Here is a 16,486-nt window from a genome sequence, read left to right as displayed (position 1 = left end):
TTTATGGTGGGGTGGGAGGCTGAGGCAAATCGCCTGGCTGCTGATTACGCGCAGCCAGACACCAGGGCGATTAGAAGAGCACACCAGGAAGCGCTGTGCATCAGAGAAGCTTTGAAAACCAGTTTCATGACTGGCCAGGCTACAGTGTGAAATATCTGTTTGTTTCTCCTTCATGAAAACCCGCCCCCTTTATTGACTCATTTTCTGTAAGGAACCCACCCTCCCCCTTCCCCCAGCTTTCTTTCAAACCAAATAAAGTCACTATCATTTAAAAATCATTTATTCTTTATTAATAGATTAGAAAAAGAGGGAGGGAACCCGGGTGGAATTTGGGAGGAGGATCGGTGGGAAGGAAAAAGCCACTAAAAAAAGGTTAAAAAAATGACAGCCTTTTGCTTGGGCTGTCTACTGGGGTGGAATGGGAAGGTGTACGGAGCCTCCCCCCCCCCCCCCCGCGTTCTTACACGTCTGGGTGAGGAGGATACGGAACATGGGGAGGGGGGAGGGTGGTACAGGGGCTGTAGCGGCAGTCTGTTTTCCTGCAGCCGTTCCTAAAGCTCCACCAGACGCCGAAGCATGTCTGTTTGCTCATGCAGCAGCCCCAGCGTTGCATCCTGCCTCCTCTGATCTTCCTGCCGCCACCTCTCATCTCAAGCGTCCCTCCTGTCCTCACGTTGGTCCCTCCTGTCCTCACGTTGGTCCCTCCTGTCCTCACGTTCACTGGCTTCTTTCCTATACTTTGAAACCGTTTCCTTCCACTCATTCAGATGAGCTCTGTCACTGCGGCTGGATTCCATAATTTCTGAAAACATCTCGTCTCGCGTTTTCTTTTTACGACGCCTTATCTGTGATAGCCTTCGGGATGGAGGAGGGAGGCTTGAGGAATTTGCAGCTGCTGTAGGGAAGGGAAAAAAGAGAGAATTGTTTAAAAAGATACATTTTGCAGAACAATGCTTATACTCTTTCACGGTGACCAACACTATTCACATTACATAGCACATGTGATTTCTGTGCAAGGTCGCATTTTGCCTCTTAATGCTGAGTGCCTGTGGCTTTGCTGCTAGAGATCACAGGTCTGGGCAACAGAATTCGGCTTGCATGCGGCCATGGTAAGCCATTGTCTTACAGCTTCTGCGCCCTCCTTTCCCACATACCAAGCATAGCCTGTAGAGTGCTGCGGTTTTTCTGTTAACATTCAGCAGCAGCAGAAAACAAACTAACCACCCCACCCCACTCCTCCCGCCATGAATTCTCTGGGATGATCGCTGTACCCCTCCCCCCACCGCGTGGCTGGTATCAGGGAAGATCCCTGCAGGAACCAAACTAACCACACACACCCCGCCGCCGCCCCCCTCCCGCCATAAATTCTCTGGGATGATCACGGTACCCCTCCCCCCACCGCGTGGCTGGTAACAGGGAAGATCCCTGCTAGCCAAACGCGAAAAGCTCAGGGCCAATTTCCCATCTGCGCTTGGCTAACTGCAGGGAAGGATTTATTTTCCGCCACAGGCAAACAGCCCAGTAGGAACGGCCACCTCTGTCCCCTTAATTAAGTTCCCGTATTTCAACCAGGTTACCATGAGTGATATCACTCTCCTGAGGATTACACAACAAGATAAAGAACGGATGTTGCTTGAATGCCAGTAAACACCGGCACCATACGCTGCCAGGCTTTGTCAGGCAATGATACCAGATTACTTGCTGCAAGCATGGCGTGGTCAAGTGTCCTACCATGGAGGACGGAATAAGGATGCACTGCCCAGAAACCTTGTGGCAAGGCTTTTGGAGTACCTCCAGGAGAGCTTCATGGAGATGTCCCTGGAGGATTTCCGCTCCATCCCCAGACACGTTAACAGACTTTTCCAGTAGCTGAACTGACCGCGAATGCATCCCAAGTCCTCAGGGCAAAGTAATCATTAAAAACCGTTTGCTTTTAAAACAAGTTTTATATTTTAAAAGGTAAACTCACCTGAGGTCCCTTCCATAGGGTCAGGGTCTTGGATACTGGGTTGGGAGGGTACTTCAGTCAGGGTGAGAAAAAGATCCTGGCTGTTGGGGAGAACGGAGTGCTGTGTGCTCTCTGGCAAGCTCATCCTCCTCCTCCTCCTCCTCCTCTCCCCCATCGGCAGAATCCTCAGGTGTAGCTGATGAGACTATCCCCGACCCGGAATCCACGATCACAGGTGGGGTAGTGGTGGCAGCCCCCCCTAGAATTGCATGCAGCTCGGCGTAGAAGCGGCATGTCCGTGGCTCTGACCCGGAGCGACCGTTTGCCTCCTTTGTTTTTTGATAGGCTTGTCTGAGCTCCTTGACTTTCACGCGGCACTGCTCAGAGTCCCTATTGTGGCCTCTCTCCATCATGCCCTTGGAGATTTTTTCAAAAGTTTTGGCATTTCGTCTTTTAGAACGAAGTTCTGCAAGCACTGAATCCTCTCCCCATATAGCGATCAGATCCAGTACCTCCCGTACGGTCCATGCTGGTGCTCTTTTTCGATTATCGGCCTGCATGGTTACCTGTGCTGATGAGCTATCTGTGGTCACTTGTGCTCTCCACGCTGGGCAAACAGGAAATGAAATTCAAATGTTCGCGGGGCTTTTCCTGTCTACCTGGCCAGTGCATCCGAGTTTAGATTGCTGTCCAGAGTGGTCACAATGATGCACTGTGGGATAGCTCCCGGAGGCCAATACCATCGAATTGCAGCCACACTATCCCTAATTCGAAATGTTAAAATCGATTTTGGCGCTACTCCGCTCGTCAGGGTGGAGTACAGAAATCGATTTAAAGGGCCGTTTATATCGAAATAAATAGCGTCGTTGTGTGGACGGTTGCAGGGTAAATTCGAATTAAAGCTGATAAATCCGAATTAAAGTCATAGTGTAGACCAGGCCATTTGGATCAAGGCCACTTGGCCGGATAATTATGACCTCCTGGAGAGAGGCCTTCAGGCCTAGGAATGATTAGCTGGGAGGCGCTGGCTCCTGTCTTCATACAAGACGGCCTGGGAACACAGAACAGGGAAGCTAGAGCCCATGTTTTGACCAGTAGGGCAGAGTCCCCCACCAGCAAACACTCCTTGGGGGCTCAGCTGCTCTTTAAATCAGTGAGCGCTTGTCCCAGCTGACACTGTGAGCCTCTTTCTTAGAGAAAGGGGAGGGGAGGGAATATCTTTAGTTGGCCCAACTCCTGCGAGTGAGAGAGAGGAGCGTTCGAGCTACACAGAGCTCTTCTACAGGTCCTGGTGTCTCTCACCAACTGAAGTTGGTCCAATCAAAGATATTCCTTCCCACACCTTGTCTGTCTCATTGCCCGGGACCAACACAGCTAGGACAACACTGCAGATTCTTTCCCAGGTGTCCGGCTGCTGGGTCTTGCCCACACGTTCAGGGTCTAACTGGTCACTATATTTGGAGGTCAGGAAGGAATTTCCCCCCAGGTCAGATTGGCAGAGACCCTGGGGGGTTTTCGCCTTCTTCTGCAGCATGGGGCATGGGTCACTTGCAGGTTTAAACTAGTGTCAGTGGTGGATTCTCTGTAACGTGGAGTTGTTAAACCCTGATTTGAGGACGTCGGTAACTCAGCCGGAGGTGGTCAGACTAGCTGAATGATGATGGTCCCTTCTGGCCTTAAAGTCTGTGAGTCTGTGTGCTGACCCACGCCCAGGCAAGGGGACCTAGGGAGGCTGGGGCCATTGGAGCGGGGTAGAAAGAGTAACATGAAGGTGGAACAGAGCAAATGGGATTCCTGGGGACCTGAGCAAAATAGGCTTCATCAAACAATGGGGGCCCCTTAATCCGCTTGCGCTGTATGTTTAATGGGGGCGGGGGGGAGGCGCTGGGTTGCCAGCAAACGCGGGAGCTCTGTGCAGCAAGAGCCGGCCAGGACTATGACGCTCCCGGCTGGCCAAACTGGGGCCCTCTCCCTGCCGTAAAGAGCCCAAACGCTGCAGCTCATCTGGGGTTGGAGCATCGCCTGGTGCCAAGGAAACAAGTGGTTAACCTCAGCCCCGCTTCCCCTCCCCTTGAGCTGGGGCTGGGCTAGGGGGAGGCTGGGATCTGTGGTCGCAGGGCTGGGGAATGGGGGGTATCTTTGGAGTGTCCTAGCTTAGCTTGCTTTAAACACGCCCTCTGTGGCAAAGGTCTTGCTTTCTGCCCTGGTGCATTCCCTGTGGCCGGGGACGTCCCAGCAGCACAAGGGATAAGGACTCGGGGTACACCTGTTGCAAGTGCTGGGACAGGCAGGTCGACCACCCTCTGCCAAGGGGAAGCACCAATAGACTCAGGCCACAGCTGAATTCGGGAAACAACAAAGGCAAAACCCAGCTCCGGGAGCGTGGCTAAAAGGTTGAAGCTCAGGGCTGCGGGTGGGGTGCCCGAGCAGAGAACCCCAGACAGCACCCACTGCCTGCAGAGAGTTGGTGGACACTGCGTGGAGGTGTGACACAACGAGGGATCGGAAACAGTCACAGAGCAGCCTCCGCCCAGTGTCCTCCTCCTGCTGTGACGGCTGGTTGTCCTGCCCAGCGCCCGCAGGAGGTTGACCAGGAGGTCTCACGATTTCCTGGGGCTCCGAATGGGCATGCAAGACTGAGCTAGTGAGGGGCAAAGTGCAGTGAGAGGCCCTGGAGGAGCCGGCCGAGAGGCTGCAGCCTGGTGCACTCTACAGTGGTCTCAAGTTGCAGTGGGGAAGGTCTAGGTTGGATATTAGGAAACACTATTTCACTAGGAGGGTGGTGAAGCACTGGAATGGGTTACCTACAGGGCCGGCTCCAGGTTTTCTGCCGCCCCAAGTGGCAAAAAAAAAAAAAAAAAGCCATGGCAGTGCGATCGCGCCGCTCCACTCTTCGGCGGCAATTTGGCGGCAGGTCCTTCGCTCCAAGAGGGACTGAGGGACCCGCCGCCGAATTGCCGCTGAAGACCCGGACATGCTGCCCCAATAGCGGACGGAGTGCTGCCCCTTAGTATTGGCTGCCCCAAGCACCTGTTTCTTTAGCTGGTGCCTGGAGCCGGCCGTGGTTACCTAGGGAGGTGGTGGAATCTCCATCCTTAGAGGTTTTTAAGGCCCGGCTTGACAAAGCCCTGGCTGGGATGATTTAGTTGGTGTTGGTCCTGCTTTGAGCAGGGGGTGGGACTAGATGATCTCCTGAGGTCTCTTCCAACCCTAATCTTCTATGATTCTCTGAGTCTATGATACACAGGTGGTGCCAGGGTTTCCCTCGTGCCGCAGAAGCGGGAGTTGGGGTCTATTGGACTGAGCCAGGATGCCTGGGTTCCACTTCTGCCTCATTGCGTGACCTCAGGCCAGCCACTCTCGGCTGACTGCCAGAGCCTTTGTTCTGGGGAGCCCCAGTTGGAGACACTTGAGGCCTGATAGGAAGTGCCAAATGCCCTCTGCTCAAGCTGCAATCAATGGGCATTGCAGGGGCTCAGCACCCCTGGAACGTCCCGCCTGAGGTGCCTCAGGCTGGGCTCCCAAACCGAGGGTGGTCTCGTCGAGGCGGGCTGTTAGCTCGTCCAGGCAGGACCTGTGTGACCAGCGTCCAGCCCGGCAGGGCCCCGCTCTCGGCTAGGGTCTCCAGGGGTACGTCAGCACCGCAATGAAAACCACGCGCCACAAATCTCAGAGCCCGGGTCAACTGGCTCAGGCTGGGGCTAATAGCAGGGCAGACGTTCCCACTTGGGCGGGAGCCCGGGATCTGAGACCCGGTGAGAGGGGAGGGCTCCAGCCCGAGTGGGAACGTCCACACTGCTGTTGTTAACCCCAGAGCATGACCCCACAAGCCTGAGCCCATTGTCCCAGGCTCTGAGACTTACTGTCATGGGGGGAGGGGGGTTCAGTGTAGATGTACCCCTAGGTGAAATACAAATACTAATGGCCTCAATCGCTTTGTGCCTCGGTTTCCTCACCTGACCTACCCATGGGGAGTGAGGTAAACTAGCCCATGTTTATGGATGGGGCATCTGGGATGTAATTCAGACGTATCCTCATTAAAGGGGACCGGTTGTCCAACTCCAAGTCTTACCCCTCTCTTTTGCTCAGGAGTTAACTCAGAAATTGGGGAGAGGCAGGTCCCGCGGGGCAGGAAACCGGTTCCGAGAGCTTCAGGCCAGAAGGGACCGCGGTGACCAGCCTGCCTGGCCTCCTGCATCGCCCCGGATGGAGACTGCCCCCCAGTGATTCCTGCATCCAGCCCATGACTCCTGGCAGAGTTGGGGCCTGCTTCTGAGCCCGTCCCAGCTGATCTCCATGCAAGATTCCAAGTGATGGTGAACGCACCCCGCCCTGGTGCGTTGTTCCACTGGCTAAGGGCCTTTTACCGGTGAAAACGGGCCTCTTATGTTTAGCCTGAATGTCTTCAGCTTCCAGCCACCGAGTCTCCCCTTGGCTCGCCCCGTAGCACGAGCTTTGCAGGACACCCGCGACCTGCTGATCTCATTCCAGCTGATTCCCAGGAACAGCTCTCTCTGTGCAGCCAGACCCCCTCCTCCCCCCGCCTGACAGGCTGTTCCCACTTCCTGCCCCACAATGGGGCTTTGTCGGGGCCTCCCGCGCCTCACTGGGCTCATGTGACCAAGGGGATCAACCTCCACCCAGGGACATCAAAGCGCTGGCTCTGCGCCTAGGTGTCCCGTACCCTGGGGACTGGCTGCGGTTCAGTGGGGGAGGTGGGCGATGGGTGGCTCAGGGGGTTGCTGGCCTCCAGCCCGGTCTAGTGCGTTCCCCACTGTGCTGGTCAGCAGGGAGGAAAAAGCTTCCCACTCTCTACGTGCCTGGGATCAGCTCTTGGTTCGGGCCCAGCTCAAGTCTAAGCCGACACTCACCTATCGGTGCCAACCGCCCAGCACTGCTGTGTCCCTCGGGGCAGGGGAGAGACCGGGCTGGCCTGTCATGGATACACAGGAGACCCTCCACTGAGGCTGCTGGACACAGCCAGACCCACTGGTTCTCTCTGGTGTCTCCCTGCGTCCTGGCCTGGATGCCGCAGCGACGGCAGGCTGCTGCTGGCTAAACGACTCCAGCCCTGTCAGGGAGGCAAAGGGGGAGAGCTCTGAGGGGGTCTCAAGAGATTGGGTCATTGTGAGGGGCCTGGGTTGGAAATGGGCCCAGAAATCAAACCCACCCCAAGCCCAGCAGGAGGCGACGGCTGGGGCCGTGTGAAACGTGCTACACAAGCGCAGGTTGGATTCCCCTCCCAGAGACGTGATGGAGAAACTGACTCCCAGCTAACGTTTTCCAGGCAAGGGATCCTGCAAATGAGGCCAAACCATGTCTGCACTGCAGGGGCATTAAAAGCTCTGCTGCATGGGCCCTTGTGCTTTGTAGCATGGCCCCAGCCGGCATGGCAGGAGCTCTCTTGTGCTAACAGAGACACTGCAGACGCTCTGCCCTTGGTTGGCGAGCCTCGATCATCCGGACATCCGCAGCAGCCCGCCAGTGAGGACACCAGCCCGTCGCCGCTGGACAGCGAGGACCACACCTAATACAGGTGAGAACCTGCTCGGCTTTCCCCTTCCCCGTGTGTTCCTTTCTACCCCCCACCGTCTTCCTCCTGTCCTCTCTCTCTCTCTCTCTCTCTCTCTCTCTCGGCTTTTCACCTGATGTGAGACCATCAGCACGGCCCAACACCAGCATGACAGGAGAAGACAGTCCCCCCCGCCGGCTCTGCCCTGCCAGCAAAGGAGAGGGACCAGACCAGCCAGATGACACCCCAGCCTGGGGAAGTGAGCTGGGAGGAGGCCAACCTGCCAGCCCAGGTATCAGCCAGTGACTTGTATCCTGAGAAGGTGGTGGAAAGCCGTACTGCCCCACCTTTACTACCCTGTCTCTTCTCCTCCTTCTGCATCCGTCTCTTGGGTCAAAAGCCAGGAAAGTGACCCCCATTCATAGCAATCCGGCTACAGAACGAACCCTTTCCTGTCTGCTAAGAGGGACAGAATAAGCGACTCTAGCCAATGCCCTGTGATACATTGGATCGTTTCTCCTGCAGAACCACTCCGCGTCAATCGCAGAAGGCTTTCGGGTTTGGGTTTGAACCTGTTTCTCTTGTGTCCCCTGATCAATAATTCCCAGCCTTTGGCGTGAACTTTTGAGCGCATTTGCCATGGGACTAAGCAGGCCGAGGTCTCTGGACCCCAGACCTGGGGTGGTGACAGGCTCATGTTCACACCTGTGACTGTCTGGGGCCATTCATCCTTTGACATTAACACAACAGCTCCCTGGAAACCCCCACAAACCCGCTCCTTGTCCTGCAAATCCCTCCTTTGCTGTGATGCTGATAACACACTTGACAATGATTCTGACTCTGAGCTCAGCCAGGGTGACCAGATGCACTGCACTTAATCCCTAACACAAGCCCCACCAATGTCTCTCCTAGCTTGCCTTTCTGCCTTTCTACTCTGCGACGCTCCTTCCGTTTCCTTGGCCAGCGACGTTGCCTGTGGAGAAAACATGATGATCATCTTGTGTCCAGTGGGGTTCTGTGGCATGACCCCCAAGGCCAGGGCCACTGTAGCTGCTGTCTACATGATACTAGTGACCAACATCTACCTGATCTTTGAGGTTGGCCACTTGGAACGAGCAATGACGGACATGGCACAAATCAAGCCCTTCAACTTAACCGCTTCGCTCCTGTATAATTCTGTACACATTTACAGCTCTATTGGGTTGTATTGTTTGTGCATCTGTGAGGACGCTCTGGCTTCTGAGGCTCAAAGCAAAGAGCTGAGGAAGGAAAGTTCCCACTAACAGCATACCTCGGAAACAACTAGCCAGGGTGCATTGGTTTCACCCGTGGCTGCTTCTGACCTGTTCCTTAAAAAGGGGACTATAAAATAAACCCAGGTAAATCTTGGAGAAGCAGAGGTGTAGGAAGATTCAAGTATTTCCCCCAGCACAGCCCAGATCGCAACTGAAGGCACTCAGAACACGGTGACACAGTGAATAAGACAGCTATTCAAATCAGTACCTTCCCTCCCCCTCCACAGCCAGTTTCCCCAAGCGAACCATTCTTGCTAATTCTCTGGTCCTCGCTCAGTTCATATTCCAGGACTCAGCAGGTCAGGGACACTCATGGATGTGCCCATAAGACATCAAAAAAGTCTACTGGCAAGACATCAATTAAGGCAGGAACTCAGATTCCACCCTGCTTCTGGCCTCTGCAGATGCTTACCCCCTTTGCCTTTGTTGTATTTGATCTCTTCCCTTCTGGCAGGAAGAGGAGACTGAGGTCAGAGCTCAGTCTGGTTCCTGGCCACGTGACTGTTGTTTACAAACTTTGGGTTGTAAAAAATAACCTGATGTGCCACCAGGGGGCACCGGTAGCTTGGGAAGTTCCGCAGAAGAGAAGGTGCAAACCCATCCCTTGTCATCAACCGTTAAATTAAAAACAAAAAATGCAGCCCGGCAGAAGCAAAACAAACCCTCAACAACAAACTGTGATTTTTTTTTTTTTTTGAAACTCAACGGCCCTACCCTGAATATGCCTTCCCGGTCAGAAAGAATGTCTGCCGCCAGCAGCACAAGGCAGTTCTGGTTATTTGTCCCCCACACAGATCCCTGCACCCCTGCTCCAAGGTCAAACACTCCTCCCTGGGTCTGGAGCTCCCCCCTCCCCAAAGATTTGACTCAGGTGCCTTTGGGCAGCAGAGGAAAGGGATCCAGCTGTAAGCAGATCTCCCGCAGATCCTATTTCACAACATTCATCCCGTGACAAAACACAACTTTCCAATGAAATGAATAATTTAGCGAGATGGCGGAGACAGCAGCTTCTCCTCTTGATCCACTCCCCACACTGGATGTCCATCCAGCCTCACAGAAAGAAACTGTACAAGAGCCCTCTTCTTTATCCTTGGGGCGGTGGGGGCAAAACATCCCCTCCCCCTGCATTCTAGCTGCTAGATTAGGTTAGGATCCAGCATCTAAGCAGCCATGGCTGCAGACAGGTTTAACTCAATCTTTCCCCATCTATGAGGTGAGGCAGATCCTGTTTGCACCACCCCAGGAGGGTGGAATACCAGCCAGATCCCTCCTGAAATGCTACAAATACGATGGACCTAGAGAAAACCAAACCATTGGAACCAGAGTCCAACTTTCTCCTCTCATTGCTAACAGGGACTCCAAAGATTGATGCTGGTGAGTTCACACCCAATTTCTGCCCTGTGCCCCCCCCGCCCCCGCTGCCCCCTGTGTGACATGGGCAGCTACCACCAGTGCCTGCGGTTAACACCCAACAAAAGGGCAAACACATTTGTGAAATGCTTTTTAGATACAAGGCAGGGAGGAAAACCCCAACGGTATCAAAGCTGCAGATCATACAACAGTATATTTAGCAAATGACAATGGCAGGGGGAGGAGGGAACAAAACATTCCCTGGCTGGGAAGTTACTGAACGTTTACAGGCAGGAACAACCCATTTCAGAGAGGAATTTCCCTGGCTTCCCTCCCTACGCAGATAAAATAGAAGGGGATGGAAATAGACACTCACCATCAAAATCAGTGTACACTGTGTCCTTGAGTAATGCCCCAGACCCCAAATCTATCAGTTTCAGTTCCCCGCTGTTCAGATCAATCAGGATGTTCTCGTCCTTGATATCCCGGTGCAATACCCCACAGCTATGACAGTGCCGAACCGCCTCCAGGACCTGGCGGAAAAAGCTGCAGGCCAGCTCCTCAGGGAGAGCACCCCGCTCCGTGATGAAGTCAAACAGGTCCTGCACAGGATCCGGTCGCTCCAAAACCAAGACAAAGCTGTCCGGTCTCTCAAACCAGTCCAAGAGCCGAATGACCCCGCAGAAGCCTGAGCCCACTTTCTTCAGGAGCAGGCTCTCCATGGGCACTCTGCTCCCACCAGGCTGCACAGAGAGAGAAAGGAGATCTCCATCAGAGGCAGGCAAATCGACCCACAAAGTCAAGAGCTACCTACGACACTGGCTGCAACCTTAACTACAGAGCCATGACCATGCAATGCAGAGCCACAGCAGATATTCCTGCCCTAGACACTTACCAGCTCTCCCCAGTCAGAAATCCAGTCCCGGGCCACGTGCTTGATGGCTACCTAGAACACAAACAGAACCAGACAGACAATCAGAATCAGGTCAGGCAACCCCGGAAAGAGGGGAGGCAAACAAGGGACCAATGGAAGGGATGCAAGATGGTGGTTATGCCAGGGCAAAGCAAAGGAGATGTAACTGGGTAAGGGATGCAAAGGTGGAGATCAATAGAGCAGCGTGCATGGGGAGCGGGCTGCAGTGGTGGGGGTGGGGGTCACTGTCCAGGCTCTACTCACTGGGGCGCTGTCTGACAGGCGGGTGCCCGAGTAGACAGAACCAAAGCCACCACTGCCCAGCAGCGGGCCCACCTGGTACAGCTTCTCCAGGGGCTCCTTGTCCTTCCCTGCAGGCAGAGAGGCAGAGACACCGGGATCAGAACCAGCTGTGTCCTCAAAAGACTCGGCCAACCCTCCAAACCACAGCAACCCCACATCCCTCCTCAGAACGACCTCCCTCCCCGAACTGAACCAGCCTCACATCCCTCCCCAGACCAAACTGGATCAGACCCCCCAGCCCTCCTCAGACCGAACCCCCCAAACCGGACCAGACCCACATCCCTCCCCCGAACCGAACCAGACTCCTCTCTGAACCTACCCCTCTCGAACCGAACCTCCCCAATGCCCAGCAGGACGGGGCTCCTCCCGAACCGAACCCGGACCGCTCTGGGGCACCCCACTCCGGAGTCACCCCCTGCTGTCGATCCGAACTGAACCGGGCCTCACCTTGCTGTAGCTTGGCCGGGTGCAGCTCCCCGCCGGACCCAGAGCACAGGTGGGCCAGCGAGTTGATCTTGGAGAGCAGCATCCCCGCCCCGTCCCCTTGCTCCAGGGCCGGGGCCGGGACCGGAACCGGCACCGCCCGAACCGAACTGGGCGCCAGTGGCTCGGCTCGCAGCCCCGCCGGGTCGGAACCAAGGGGGTGGGGTCCGGGCTAGTGCGGGAGGGGCGGAGGCCGGGGGGAAGGGAGGGGACGCGAATGGGAGCAAGAGGGGGGAGGGATAGGGGGAAGGGGAGAATATGGCGCGGGGGGGGATGGGGCAGAGACTGAGGGGGATGAAAGGGGGGGGGGAAGAGGGAGTCGAGAGGATTCCTTCAATACTCTCAAAAGTGCTGTGAAGACCTGAGAAGGAAGGTGTTCTAGGTGGGCAAAATACTATTATTTGTGTAAAAATTCAAGAAGAGAATGGGTCTGATTCTAGATTTCCCTGCACCATGCGTGGTCACTTACACCAGGGCTAAGTGAGCAGAAAGTCAGTATAAACTGCTGGCAGGCTGCTTTGCTTGCATCGTTTGCCCACTGTGCGTGAGTCTGAATGATTTACACAAGGTGTAAGGTGAAGGAGAATGGCCCCCAGTGTTTCTCGTTAACATTCAAGTGAGGCGAGGACGTGTCTTTTTTAAAGTTAGACAGAGATTCCTAGGACCAGATTTTCTAGGGCTCAGCAGACACGACTGGGGTCAGATTTTCAGAAGAGCCAAGCACTGAGCACATGAAAATCTGGCTCTTTGTTTCAGTGCCTAAACGGGACATGTTAACACCAGAGGGCAGTACAATTCTACAGCTGATAAGAAGCCAGGCCACCTACACCACCCTGCATTATACACCTTACAGAGCCTCTCTTTTCTCCTGAACCAGCCACCCCCTAGGTGCCAGCAGGAGCCTCCCAGCTGGAAGTGGGCCAAAGACAAAGGCCAACTTTCAATTCTGAACAAGACTGAAAGTGAAGGGACAAGAATCAGTTCTCCCTCCTGTGCCCAGCCAAGCAGGGGAAGGAACTTAAAGCCAAGTGAAAGTTGAAAGTTAATTTTGTAGCTCCCAGCTGCGGCGAGATCAGCCCCTCCAAGGCAGGGGCAAAGTGGGGGGCACGTGTGCTGTCTCTTGAGTCCTATTAGAACAGAAAGGTTCAGAGTTTCATACTTCCATAGCCTTTAAAGTCAGAAGGGACCATTAGATTCCCAGTCCAGTGGTTCTCAAACTTTTGTACTGGTGACCCCTTTCAGATAGCAAGTCTCTGAGTGTGACCCCCCTTATAAATTAAAAACACTTTTTATATATATTTAACACCATTCTAAATGCTGGAGGCGAAGCAGGGTTTGGGATGGAGGCTGACAGCTCGCGACCCCCCATGTAATAACCTTGCGACCTCCTGAGGGGTCCCGACCCCCAGTTTGAGAACCTCTGACCTAGTCTGACCTCCTCTATATCATGAGTTCACAACTTTTTTCTTTCTGAGGCCCCCACAACATGCTATAAAAACTCCTCGGCCCACCTGTGCCACAGAGGTACAAAAATAAAAAAACAGATTTTTTTTTTTTTTACTTGGTGTGAAACGCATTGCTGGTACTGACCCACAGGCTGGGTGGCCCGCTGAGGTGAGTAAAAGGGCGGAGGTAGCGCTCCCTCCCCCGAGTCCCGCCGCCTGGGGCAGATCCCCTTGAAACCTGCTCACGGCTACCCAGGGGGCTGCAGATCCCTAGTTGGGAATCACTGCCCAGAGAATTGCAGTTACTCTTGTACTGAGTCCAATAACTTGTGTTTGGCTAAAGCATGTCTTCCAGAAGGCACCTAGGCCTGATTGGACAACATCAAGAGATGGAAAATCCACCCCGTCCCTTGGCCGTTGGTGCCAATTGTTACCAGATGTGCCCATTACTTTGGGGTATGCTCATTTATTCGGGTTACTCCTCTGGGGAAGGGGGTTCTGTAATCCTGTCAATGTACTGCTTGTGTCACTTGTGTTTACATATGGAGCTCTACTTCTCCCTTCTGCAAGTCCCCTCCCAACGGAGCTATCTTGCAGGACCTAGGGTCCCTAAGGCTGGGTTACTCCCACCCCAGAACCGGATGAACACCCACACACCCACACTTACATTAACAGAGCAAGTCTGAGCGGACCGGGTCAATCAGCACTGTCAAGCTGACCCTTTATATGTCTCTGGGCTCACTGGGCTGGAGAAAGCAGCACTTTCAAGCTCTCTCTCCTTATATGCCCCTGGGCTCCATGGACTGGGTCAAGCAGCACTTTCAAGCTGTTACCCTTATGTGGCCCAAATTCAGCACGTCCCTATCCCCACTCCCCCAACACAATTGTACTGGCAGTAACCTACTCGATGAGCAAACCCTACAGTATTTTGGGCGCTGCAGGGATCTTTAGCATAGGTAAAAGAAGCGTTGCTGTAGAGTGAATGGGGGAAGCTAAAAACACAAACGAGTAAAGTTCAGCAAGAGAGAGAGAAGCAACCAACTTAACCATAGAAGTTATTTATTGAACAATAGTGATAACTACACAAGGAGAGCTAAACCAACATAACATACATGATTAAAGGCTAATACCTAAAGTAGACAGGAAAACAGAGAGAGAGAGAGAGAGAGAGAAGGGGGTCTCACCGCTCCCTGAAGCTTGAACTGGTCGGGGTTCCCAGATGATGGTGGTAACTGAGGGTCCTGAGGGCAAGAGGCAGGCAGAGTCCCCAGCACGATCAGTGAGGAGATGATGGAGTTCCAGTGGAACTGATGCATAGTTTGGATCTAAGCATCAGAACCCTGACTAGAGGGTGAGTAGGGATTTTTGTAGAGAAAATACAATGGTTCAAGGGAGAACACTAGATTTGTTTATAGGTAAGCTGATAACTCAAGGGTTTTCTTTAGACTAGACAATAGGAGCTGATCACTCTGGGCTATGGGTGGTGTTTTCTTCCAGGGAGCTCACAATACAACTAGGCTGCTTCAGTATTTGGATATCAATTAAGGATTCATTACTAGAATTGGTCTGATAACTGATGAGCTGGGTGTGTGTGCAGGCATAGGTTCATTAGCATCTGGAGCAGAGATTCCCAGGATGCAGTGCTTCCCTGCTTTTTCTGGTCCCAGAATTCAGTGTGGTTCTCTGTTCTCCATTCTGGATGTAAATTGACATGTCTTCCTGTCCCATCTTTCATGCAGATGAGGCTAGAGGAGTTGTCTCTGCTCTCCATTCTGTATGCTAATGGAGATGTCTTAATCTTGTCACCCTTGTCAGGAAGGGTCTAGGTGTGTCTCCCAACACCCTTCACTGCTCTCTGCAAGTTTTCTTCCTCTGATGGGTTTTGGTTTAAGCAGAGGCGGGGGGGGGGGGGGGGGGGGGGTCTTTCATGAGTCAGGCTGGATACTGCACCCTGGTTCCCCAGGAACACAGAGGTGTCTGGTATCAAGTCCCCCCGTTGATGGGGTGCTTGCGCTGAGCGAGTATCCACATCACATCCTTGCTCCGTGGTACCGGGTCTGATCTTCCATCCATTGCAGCTGCCGCATCAGTGGTTGTATCCAATAAACCAGCAGAAACAGACCAATTGCTAGTATAATTTGGGAACCAATGATCACCACAATGGGGTGAAGCATGATATTCAAAAGACCTGTTGCACTGGGGCTCCACCCAAGCAAAATCCCCCACCAAGAGTGATGGCCTGTGTTTTTACCTTAATGGCAATGAGACCCATTTCCAGTGAAATGGGGGAAACCTCCTTGTAGAGCTCAGGATAGGCATTTAAATGTTGTACAGTTCATATAGGCACAGTAAACTTAATATCACAACTAACAATGGTGGTTACATTATAGAAACAGCGATTAACATAAGGCACCCTGGGTTGGACCCAATGTCCATTAATTAATACAATATTACATCTTGTCCTTACACACACACACACACACACACACACATGCTTTACCAACATAGACAATAACAGACCCCTCTTCCTGGATAACATCTAAGGAACATTGAGACTTATTCCCAGGTTACCCATTCATCCCAACCCTTATGGCTAGTTCCAATCAAGGGAGCACATGCAGGTGCAATGTGAATTTAAACCAAATTGCTGGCATGAGCTTGTCACAATGTGTGCCCCTTTAATGGAACTACCCAGTCTGGGGGACCTTGCTGAGTCAGGTCATGTCCAGCTAAAGTCCAGTTCAGCAGTTCCCAGTTTATGAGGAACCGTGTGATATTCTTGCCTGCTAGTGTGATCAGAGACAGCTGCAGTTCCTCTCCAGGTAACAGAGGTGTCTGAGTTCCAATGACAATGATGACAGGTAGGGGCATGGTTGTTCCCCAAACAGCGGAGGAAACCAGGGCTACCCTGCACCTTCCGGCACCCAGGAGGCTGTCACTGGGTGTGTTTGAGGGTGTACGTCCTGTTTGAGACCACAACGGCTTACAGAAGAATGGGGTGGAGTCTGAACTGATAGCGATGCTGCAGGGCCAGGGGGTTGCTCCCAGTCCCATAGAATCCATACATGTGGCACAGCAATTTTACTTTCTGGGCTCCAGCTGGCAGGCATCTCCAGAGGTTCAGAGGGATCACAGATACAGCATAGAGCCTGGACAGCATCAGACTTCAGACACCTATGAACAGCAGGGTGCTGGTGCACCGGTGAGATGTCATGTCTCGTGTACGGGATCTGTGAG

At 53.4% G+C, this 16,486-nt stretch overlaps 1 protein-coding gene across 3 annotated transcripts; it reads right to left on the bottom strand.

Moving 5' to 3' along the window:
* Window positions 1-267: 267 nt before the first annotated feature.
* LOC135983389 (serine/threonine-protein kinase pim-1-like) lies at window positions 268-12,036 on the bottom strand. Of its 3 annotated transcripts, XM_065594969.1 has the most exons (5): window positions 11,769-12,036; window positions 11,283-11,389; window positions 11,001-11,051; window positions 10,482-10,848; window positions 268-895 (listed from the first exon to the last, which is right to left on the bottom strand). In XM_065594969.1, exons 1-5 carry the CDS (start codon window positions 11,848-11,850, stop codon window positions 651-653), a joined length of 852 nt encoding a protein of 283 aa, XP_065451041.1. In that variant the 5' UTR covers window positions 11,851-12,036; the 3' UTR covers window positions 268-650. The 3 variants fall into 3 exon arrangements, 1 of the variants encoding a protein (XP_065451041.1); XR_010600982.1 differs by lacking the exons at window positions 11,001-11,051; window positions 11,283-11,389; window positions 11,769-12,036 and adding an exon at window positions 6,820-7,019 and having other exon boundaries at window positions 772-895; window positions 10,482-10,621; XR_010600983.1 differs by lacking the exons at window positions 10,482-10,848; window positions 11,001-11,051; window positions 11,283-11,389; window positions 11,769-12,036 and adding exons at window positions 6,820-7,019; window positions 8,964-10,470 and having other exon boundaries at window positions 772-895.
* Between the last annotated feature and the right edge of the window lie 4,450 nt (window positions 12,037-16,486).

This window comes from Chrysemys picta, chromosome 4, assembly GCF_011386835.1.
Source record: "Chrysemys picta bellii isolate R12L10 chromosome 4, ASM1138683v2, whole genome shotgun sequence".
Classification (NCBI taxonomy): domain Eukaryota; kingdom Metazoa; phylum Chordata; order Testudines; family Emydidae; genus Chrysemys; species Chrysemys picta.
This window is presented reverse-complemented; position numbering and strand designations above follow the sequence as displayed.

Bases quoted from the DNA above. Each gene is read 5' to 3' on its own strand.
- LOC135983389 (XM_065594969.1), bottom strand. From the start codon at position 11,850: ATGCTGCTCTCCAAGATCAACTCGCTGGCCCACCTGTGCTCTGGGTCC. The intron at 11,390-11,768 runs GTGAGGCCCGGT...CTCTGCCTGCAG, and splicing joins CCCGGCCAAGCTACAGCAAG to GGAAGGACAAGGAGCCCCTG. The intron at 896-10,481 runs GTGAGTGTCTAT...CCTTCCCTACAG, and splicing joins AGTGTACACTGATTTTGATG to CAGCTGCAAATTCCTCAAGC.